Source organism: Leptonychotes weddellii, chromosome 4, assembly GCF_054177405.1.
Source record: "Leptonychotes weddellii isolate Sample4059 chromosome 4, ASM5417740v2, whole genome shotgun sequence".
Taxonomy (NCBI): Eukaryota; Metazoa; Chordata; class Mammalia; order Carnivora; family Phocidae; genus Leptonychotes; species Leptonychotes weddellii.
In genome coordinates this window covers 112,094,721-112,104,284 of record NC_138372.1, presented here as the reverse complement: position 1 = coordinate 112,104,284, position 9,564 = coordinate 112,094,721, and the positions used below count along the sequence as shown (strand labels likewise).

The 9,564-nt window shown below is 37.5% G+C and overlaps 1 protein-coding gene across 1 annotated transcript in view; it reads right to left on the bottom strand.

Annotated features, from left to right (window-relative positions):
* SGK3 (serum/glucocorticoid regulated kinase family member 3) overlaps positions 1 to 9,564 on the bottom strand; it is a 126,857-nt gene that overhangs the window by 10,281 nt on the left and 107,012 nt on the right. Inside the window, exons 12-15 of the mRNA XM_081817124.1 lie at positions 7,544 to 7,656; positions 7,412 to 7,448; positions 6,729 to 6,815; positions 5,652 to 5,714 (exon numbers count right to left, since the gene is read on the bottom strand). Coding sequence (XP_081673250.1) covers positions 5,652 to 5,714; positions 6,729 to 6,815; positions 7,412 to 7,448; positions 7,544 to 7,656 — 300 coding nt within the window. The remainder of the gene's footprint in view (positions 1 to 5,651; positions 5,715 to 6,728; positions 6,816 to 7,411; positions 7,449 to 7,543; positions 7,657 to 9,564) is intronic.

Here is a 9,564-nt window from a genome sequence, read left to right as displayed (position 1 = left end):
AGATGCTGAGAAAAAGAAAGATAAACAACTACTGGATCACAAGGAGAGAATCAGAGATAAGTGATACCATAACGTGAAACAGTATTAGAATGTTTGGGATCCCAGAAGAAAAAGAAAGAGAGGGAGGGGAGCAGAAGGTATACTGGAGCAAATTATAGTGGAGAACTTCCCTAACCTGGGGAAGGAAGCTGGCATTCAAGTCCAGAAGGCACAGACAAGTCCCCTCAAAATCAGTAAAAATAGGTGAACACCTCGACATATAACAGTGAAACTTGCAAAATCTCAGAGACAAGGAGGAAATCCTGAGAGCAGCTCGGGACAAGAGCTCTGTAATCTACAAGGGTAGAAACATTAGAATGGCAGCAGACCTATCCACAGAGACCTAGCAGGCCAGAAAGAACTGGCATGATATATTCAGGGTACTAACCAAGAAAACTATGCAGCCAAGAATACTTTATCCAGCAAGGATGTCATTCAAAATAGAAGGAGAGATAGAGAGCTTCCAGGACAAACAGAAATAAAAGAATTTGTGATCACCAAACCAGCCCTACAAGAAATATTAGAAGGGATGCTCTAAGCGAAGAGAGAGCCCAAAAGTAACATAGACCAGAAAGGAACAGAGACAATATACAGAAACAGTGACTTTACAGGTAATACAATGGCACTAAATTCAAATCTTTCAACAGTTACTCTGTATGTAAATGGGCTAACTGCCCTAATCAAAAGATATAGGGTATCAGATTGGATAAAAAGCAAGACCCATTGATATTCTGTCTGCAAGAGACTCATTTTAGACCCAAAGACACTTCCAGATTGAAAGTGAGGGGCTGGAAAACCATTTATTATGCTAATGGACATCAAAAGAAGCTAAGGTAACAATCCTTATATCAGACAAATTACATTTTAAACCAAGGACTGTAATAAAAGATGAGGAAGGATACAATATCATAATTAAAGGGTCTATCCAACAAGAAGAGCAAACAATTGTAAATATTTATGCCCCTAACATGGGAGAAACCAATTATATAAACCAATTAATAACAAAATTAAAGAAACACATCAATAACAGTAGGGGACTTTAACACCCCACTCACTGCAATGGACAGATCATCTAAACAAAAGATCAACAAGGAAACAAGGGCTCTGAATGACACACTGGACCAGATGGACTTCACAGATATATTTAGAGCATACCAACCTAAGTAACAGAATACACATTCTTCTTGAGTGCACATGGAACATTCTCTCCAGAATAGATCACATACTGGGTCGAAAATCAGGTCTCAACTGGTACCAAAAGACTGGGATCATTCCTTTCATATTTTCAGACCATAATGCTTTGAAACTAGAACTCAATCACAAGAGGAAATTTGGAAAGAACTCAAATACTCAAATAAAGACCATCCTACTAAAGAATGAATGGGTCAACCAAAAAATTAAAGAAGAATTTAAAAAATTCACGGAAACAAATGAAAATGAAAACACAACTGTTCAAAATCTTTGGGATGCAGCAAAGGCAGTTCTAAGAGGAAGTATATGGCAATACAAGCCTTTCTCAAGAAACAAGAAAGGTCTCCAATACACAACCTAACCCTACACCTAAAGGAGCTGGAGAAAGAACAGCAGTTAAAGCCTGAACCCAGCAGGAGAAGATAATAAAGATTAGAGCAGAAATCAGTGAAATAGAAACCAAAAGAACAGTATAACAGATTAATATAACTATGAGCTGGTTCTCTGAAAGAATTAATAAGACTGATAAACCCCTGGCCAGACTTATCAAAAAGGAAAAAGAAAGGACCCAAATAAATAAAATCATGAATGAAAGGGGAGAGATCACAACCAACACCAAAGAAATGCAAACAAGTATAAGAACATACTATGAGCAACTACATGCCAACAAATTAAGCAATCTGGAAGAAATGGATGCATTCCTAGAGATGTATAAGCTACCAAAACTGAACCAGGAAGAAATAGAAAACTTGAACAGACCCATAACCAGCAAGGAAATTGGAAGAAGTAATCAAAAATCTCCCAACAAACAAGAGTCCAGGGCCAGATGACTTCCCAGGGGAATTCTCTCAAACATTCAAAGAAGAATTAATACCTATTCTTCTGAAACTGTTTCAAAAATAGAAATGGAAGGAAAACTTCCAAACTCATTTTATGAGGCCAGCATTACCTTGATCCCCAAATCAGACAAAGGCCCCACCAAAAAGGAGAATTACAGACCAATATCCCTGATGAACATGGATGCAAAAATTCTCACCAAAAGCCTAGCCAATAGGATCCAACAGTACATTAAAAGGATTATTCACCACGTCCAAGTGGGATTTATTCCTGGGCTGCAAGGGTGGTTCAACCTCTGCAAAGCAATGTGATACACTACACATTAATAAAAGGACAAGAACCATATGATCCTCTCAACAGATGCAGTAAAAACATTTGACAAAGTACAGCATCCTTGATTAAAACTCTTCACAGTGTAGGGATAGAGGGAACATACCTCAATATCATAAAAGCCATCTATGAAAAACCCACAGCGAACATCATTCTCAATGGGGAAAAACAGAGCTTTTCCACTAAGGTCAGGAACACGGCAGGGATGTCCACTATCACCACTGCTATTCAACAGAGTACTAGAAGTCCTAGCCACAGCAATTAGACAACAAAAAGAAATAAAAGGCATCTGAATCGGCAAAGAAGAAGTCAAACTCTCACTCTTTGCAGATGATATGATACTTTATGTGGAAAACCCAAAAGGCTCCACGCCAAAACTGGTAGAACTCATACAGGAATTCAGTAAAGTGGCAGGATATAAAATCAATGCACACAAATCAGTTGCTTGTCTATATACTAACAATGAAACAGAAGAAAGAGAAATTAAGGAGTCGATCCCATTTACAATTGCACCTAAAACCATAAAATACTTGGGAATAAACCTAACCAAAGAGGCAAAGGATCTGTACTCAGGAAACTATAAAATACTCATGAAAGAAATTGAGGAAGACACAAAGAAATGGAAAAACCTTCCATGCTTATGAACTGGAAGAACAAATATTGTGAAAATGTCTATGCTACCTAGAGCAATCTACACATTTAATGCAATCCCTATCAAAATACCATCAACTTTTTTCAAAGAAAAGGAACAAATAATCCTAAAATATGTATGGAACCAGAAAAGACCCCGAATAGCCAGAGGAATGTTGAAAAAGCAAAGCAAAGCTGGTGGCATCACAATTCCGGACTTCAAGCTCTATTACAAAGCTGTCATCATCAAGACTGTATGGTACTGGCACAAAAACAGACACATACATCAATGGAACAGAATAGAGAGCCCAGAAATGGACCCTCAACTCTATGGTCAACTAATCTTCAACAAAGCAGGAAAGAATGTCCAATGGAAAAAAGTCTCTTCAACAAATGGTGTTGGGAAAATTGGACAGCCACATGCAGAAGAATGAAAGTGGACCATTTTCTTACACCACACAAAAATAGACTCAAAATGGATGAAAGATCTAAATGTGAGACAGGAATCCATCAAGATCCCAGAGGAAAACACAGGCAGCAACCTCTGTGACCTCGGCTGTAGCAACGTCTTGCTAGACACGTCTCCACAGGCAAGGGAAACAAAAGTAAAAATGAACTTTTGGGACTTCATCAAGATAAAAAGCTTTTGCACAGCAAAGTAAACGGTTGACAAAACCAAAAGACAACCAACAGAATGGGAGAAGATATTTGCAAATGACATATCAGATAAAGGGCTAGTATCCAAAATCTATAAAGCACTTATCAAACTCAACACCCAAAGAACAAATAATCCAATCAAGAAATGGGAAGAAGACATGAACAGACACTTCTCCAAAGAAGACATCCAAATGGCCAACAGACACATGAAAGAAATGTTCCACATCACTCGGCATCAGGGAAATACAAATCAAAACCACAATGAGATACCACCTCACACCAGTCAGAATGGCTAAAATAACCACTAAGGAAATGACAGATTTTGGTGAGGATGTGGAGAAAGGGGAACCCTCATACACTGCTGACGGGAATGCAAGGTGGTGCAGTCACTCCGGAAAACAGTATGGAGGTTCCTCAAAACGTTGAAAATCGAGCTACCCTATGACCCAGCAATTGTACTACTGGGTATTTACCCCAAAGATACAAAGATAGTGATCCGAAGGGGCACCTGCACCCCGATGTTTATAGCAACACTGTCCACAATAGCCAAACTATGGAAAGAGCCCAGATGTCCATTGACAGATGAATGGATAAAGAAGATGTGATGTATATATATTCAAAGGAATACTACTCAGTCATCAAAAAAATGAAATCTTGCCATTTGCAACGATGTGGATAGAACTAGAAGGTATCATGGTAAGCGAAATAAGTCACTCAGAGAAAGACAGTTATCGTATGATCTCACTCATATGTGGAATTTAAGAAACAAAACAGAAGATCAGAGGGGAAGAGAGGAAAAAATAAAACAAGAAGAAATCAGAGAGGGAGATAAACCATAAGAGACTCTTAATCACAGGAAACAAACTGAGAGCTGCTGGAGGGAAGGGGGTGGGGGGATGGGGTAACCGGGTGATGAACATTATGGAGGGCACATGATGTAATGAGCACAGGGTATTATGTAAGACTGATGAATCACTGAACTCTACCTCTGAAATTAATAATACATTATAGGTTAGTTAAATGAATTTAAATAAAAAATTAAAATTAAAAAAAATTCAATTTAAAGGAGATATAATTTACATAAAAATGTATCCATATTCAAAAAACTCAATATACATTCACAAAAAAAATGTTTCTTCATACACAAACCAAACTAGAATGGTTACAAATATATCTAAGAGCTAGGGGTGGATTAGAAAAAGGAAGGAAAAAAAAAACATTTCAAAGTATTTTTACTTTTAATTATTTTTAACTTTTCTGACATTGATTAAAAGTCTCATATGAGCCATTTTATCACACATTTCATCATGATATTTGCAATTACTCTACAAAAAGATGAAATACGGGGCGCCTGGGTGGCTCAGTCGTTAAGCATCTGCCTTCGCTCAGGTCATGATCCCAGGGTCCTGGGATTGAGCCCTGCATCGGGCTCCCTGCTCTGGGGGAAGCCTGCTTCTCCCTCTCCCACTACCCCCGCTTGTGTTCCCTCTCTCTGTCTCTTGTCTCTGTCAAATAAATAAATAAAATCTTAAAAAAAAAAAAAAAAAGATGAGATACTACCTGGCTTCTAAGATCACTATAAATATACTAAAATTAGGATAGTTTAAAATAAACGAAATGTGTATGTGTGTGTGTGTGTGTGTGTGTATGTGTGTAGGGAGAATAACAAGGCTTTAACATAACTTGTAAAGATTATTATTATTGTCTCAAATGGAAGGTTACATTTTCTGCTAGCTAACATGAGTAGAGGATGAGATGTTCTGATTAATTCTGACTTGTGGTTTTCTTTTTTTTTTTTTTTAAGATTTTATTTATTTATTTGACAGAGAGAGAGCGAGAGAGCACAAGCAGGGGGAATGGCAGGCAGAGGAAGAAGCAGACTCTCTGCTGAGCAGGGAGCCTGATGTGGGACTCAACCCCAGGACCCTGGGATCATGACCTGAGCTGAAGGCAGATGCTTAACCTACTGAGTCACCTAAGCGCCCTGACTTATGGTTTTCTTTCCTCCACATCCATTGCTTTCCTTTCTTCTGTTAAATGAATGGTTAATTTTATTATAAAATATTTTCATCACACATAAAAAGAGAAAACAGAAACCAATATATAGCTGCCACTAATTATAGGCAATGTCAGTATTTTGCCATATTTGATTTAGCTTATTAAAAAAAAAGCTTTTTATTTAGATACTCATATACCATGCAATTTACTCATTCTAAAGTGTGTACTTCAAAGGCTATTAGTATATTTAGAGTGGTGTAAACATTACAATTTTAGTATATTCTTCATTGTTGATTGGTGATTTTTAAAGGATCAGAAATCTAATCAAATGCTTTAAAAAGTCTAAGGTAAACTTTTAACATTAAAAACAAATAAGCATATGGTGGGATGGGGTAACTGGGTGAGGAACATTAAAGAGGGCACTTGGGCCGCCTGGGTGGCTCAGTTGGTTAACGGCTGCCTTCGGCTCAGGTCATGATCCCAGGGTCCTGGGATCGAGCCCTGCATCGGGCTCCCTGCTCAGCGGAGAACCTGCTTCTCCCTCTCCCTCTGTCTGCCAGTCTGCCTACTTGTGTTCTCTCTGTCAAATAAATAAATAAAATCTTCAAAAAATTAAAAAAAAAAAAAAAGCAATGTAATGAGCATTGGGTGTCATACGCAAAAATAAAGAAGGCACTTGATGTAATGAGTATTGGGTGTTATACGCAACTGATGACTCACTAAATTCTACCCCTGAAACTAATAATACACGACATGTTAACTAACTTGAATCTAAATAAAATCTAAAAAAAAACAAAAAAAAAACCAAGCATAATTTATATCTTTTTTGGGTTATCTGTGGTAGCCTACAACCACAATTAAAAATACTATCAATAAACTTTAAATGTTCTGAAGGGATGATTATCAGATATATACAAGTAGCTAAAAGCTTTCTGAAATGAGTTTTATTCTACTTTTCTGATTTCGAATATTGTATTTGCACTTCGTGATTCATTTTTGCATTTTACACATGATTATATAAACAACAAATGAAACCTATTTCTTACCTCTGGTGTCCCACAAAATGTTGTTGTCGTGTCAGATATAGCAATTCCTTCTTTACAAAGCCCAAAATCTGTTAAGACAACATGTCCCTGACAAACAGAGGGGCAGTAAGATAAAACAACGCATGGGCATAAGCTGACAATTTTTAAAACCATTTCACTTTGAAATAATTATAGACCCACAGGAAATTGCAAAAATAGTACACAGAGTTTTGTGTACCCCTCACCCAGCTTTTCCTAATGCTGATACCTTATATAAATGTAAGAAAATATCAAAATCAGGAATGGTAGAATACTGTTAACCAGACTGTCCATTTCATTTAGTTTTCACTATTTTTTTTCACACATATGCATTTGTGTGTGTGTATGTATGTGTGGTTCTATGCAATAGAGACGTGCAGATCTATGTAACTACTGCTACCATCAAGATAGAAAACTATCCACCACCCCAAAGAAACTAAGGAACTCACGTTACCCCTTTATTTTTGTACTCCCCTATGCTGAAATTGTCATTTCAGAAACCACTTGCAACCACTCATCTGTTTTCCATCTCTACAGTTCTGTCATTTGGAGAATGTTACATAAATGGAATGATGCAGTGTGGAACCTTTGAGGCTGCCTTTTTTCCACCAAGTATAACAACAATTAAATTGAGAATTGGTTGATTTTTAAAAGATAATACTTACTACTGAATCCAAAAGAATATTTTCTGGTTTCAAGTCTCTATTAAATTAAAAGGAAAGAAAAGCAAAACTGAGTATTAACTGAAACAAAGTAATAAAAAAAGACGTTTTTACAAGAAATATATTAAAATGTACCTGTACACTATTTTGATGGAGTGCAAATAACCCAATGCACTGGCAATTTCAGCAGCATAAAACCTAGCTCTGTGTTCGGGAAAGGACCGTTCTCTCTGTAAGTGGAAAAACAGCTGTAAAATGGAAAAAGAAATGGGTATTAAGATCATTCACACAAAGTGAAACAAATATATCCTATAAATACAAAAACAGGATTTTTTTTACTCTGAACATGAGATAAAAATGCACCAAAGCACAGAGCTGTGACTCTCCTTTGTGTCCCCCACCTCGCAATCATTCTCTCTTTAACCACACATCTTTCTCTATCCTTGCTAACTTGAACTTGCTCATCTCTCATTTACTCCTCAATCCCCGGTGTGGCTGTGTCCTTACCCCTCTGGAAAAGATTATCAACCCAGACCGATGATCTGGATATTGCCATGGAGTCAATAAGGTCTCTCACTAGCCCTTTGACTGTGGTTTCACTTGGGAAAAACAAAACAAAACAAAAAAACACCACTATTCAGAGATTGGAAACAAGTGGCTGGCAGACCAAATATAACCCACAGATAAAATGTGTTTGAGCCAAACACTGTTTTTAGAAAAAATCTAAATTAACTGGTAACATTTAAAAATGGAGAAATTTTTTGGTAAAAATTCAGGTTTGGTTTCTTCTGGGGGAAAAAAAAAAAGGAAGCTCTGCAACATTAAGCCTAAATTCCAGTGTGGTAGCAAATGGCCAGGGCTGAGCAGCGGCTGGGCTCTCCAGGTCATTTCCTATACTCCTGAAATCGTATTTTATTTCTTACTACCTGTCCTTTACTCATTAGGTTACCTGCCTGGGCGAAGTTTGCCCTAGGTCCTTACTCTAAGTTTCCGGGCTTCTAAAACAAAGATCTCGCCTTAGGGCTTCTCCTTCCCTGGAGAGTTCCCTATCGGCTCCTTTCCGGCCCCTTACACTGCAGGGATAGCGAGGTGTCTGTCCTCAGTTTCTCCACTGTTATTCTTTCTCCGGATACCCTGTCCAGGTAACCTAATCCATCCAGTGATTTTAACCACCTCTATGTCGATGTCTTTCATGTGGACATACCCCACCTACACCTCTGCTTGGAGCTTCTCCTGCAAAGACTTGCTGCCTACTGCTCTTTCTTGAATATTTCACAAGCCAACAAATTCAACTTGTCTAGAACAGAGCCCCTTGTCTTCTTTTACAGATTTACTGCTACTACGGCTATATTCTATCCTTTAATGACATCACTTTCTACCCAGCCCTCTGAGCCATGGGACACAACAAGGTACAGTGAGAAGAGTCAGGTTTTAAAGCTGATCAGACTTGGATTCAAATCCTGATTCTTCTCTTTTTGTGTGCAATTCATTTAACTTCTCTGACTTACAAAAATTGTCCCCCAATTTTTCTTAACCTCTTCTGAAAGGTTATGGTGAAGATCAGTTATAATAGATCCTGACAGAGTAGGGACATGGAGGCTGGCCTGGGATTCATCTGGACTGCTCCTTTACCCTTAGGCTCTATATCTAACGATTGAATAAATTCTTCTGTTTTTATCTTTTAATCATTTCTGAATACTCCCTCCTGTTTAGCCCTACTATTGCCTTTATTAGCTTATACTACTGTAATATTCTAGTTATTGATCTGATCACATCTATCCAATATAATATTAATGAAAACTACCCCAAATGAAAACATGACCATTCATCAATGATAGCTAACACTGTTTACTAAATCAAAGGCACCATGCTGAGGACTTTATATGTTTGTATTATTTAATCTACCCAAGTAGTTTGAGGCAGAAAATTAATGAGGAAGCTGAGGTTCAGGAGGGCTTGTGTAAATGTCTAGTATCATATCAAATAAGTACACATGACAAGGTTAAAATGTTATATGAAAATCAGAGGGACTATGCAACTGATGAATTACTGAACTCTACATCTGAAACTAACAGTGTTCTATATGTTGCCTAATTGAATTTAAATTAACAAAAAAAAGAAAGTCAGGGGGACAGTACTAGTAAAAATAACAGGAA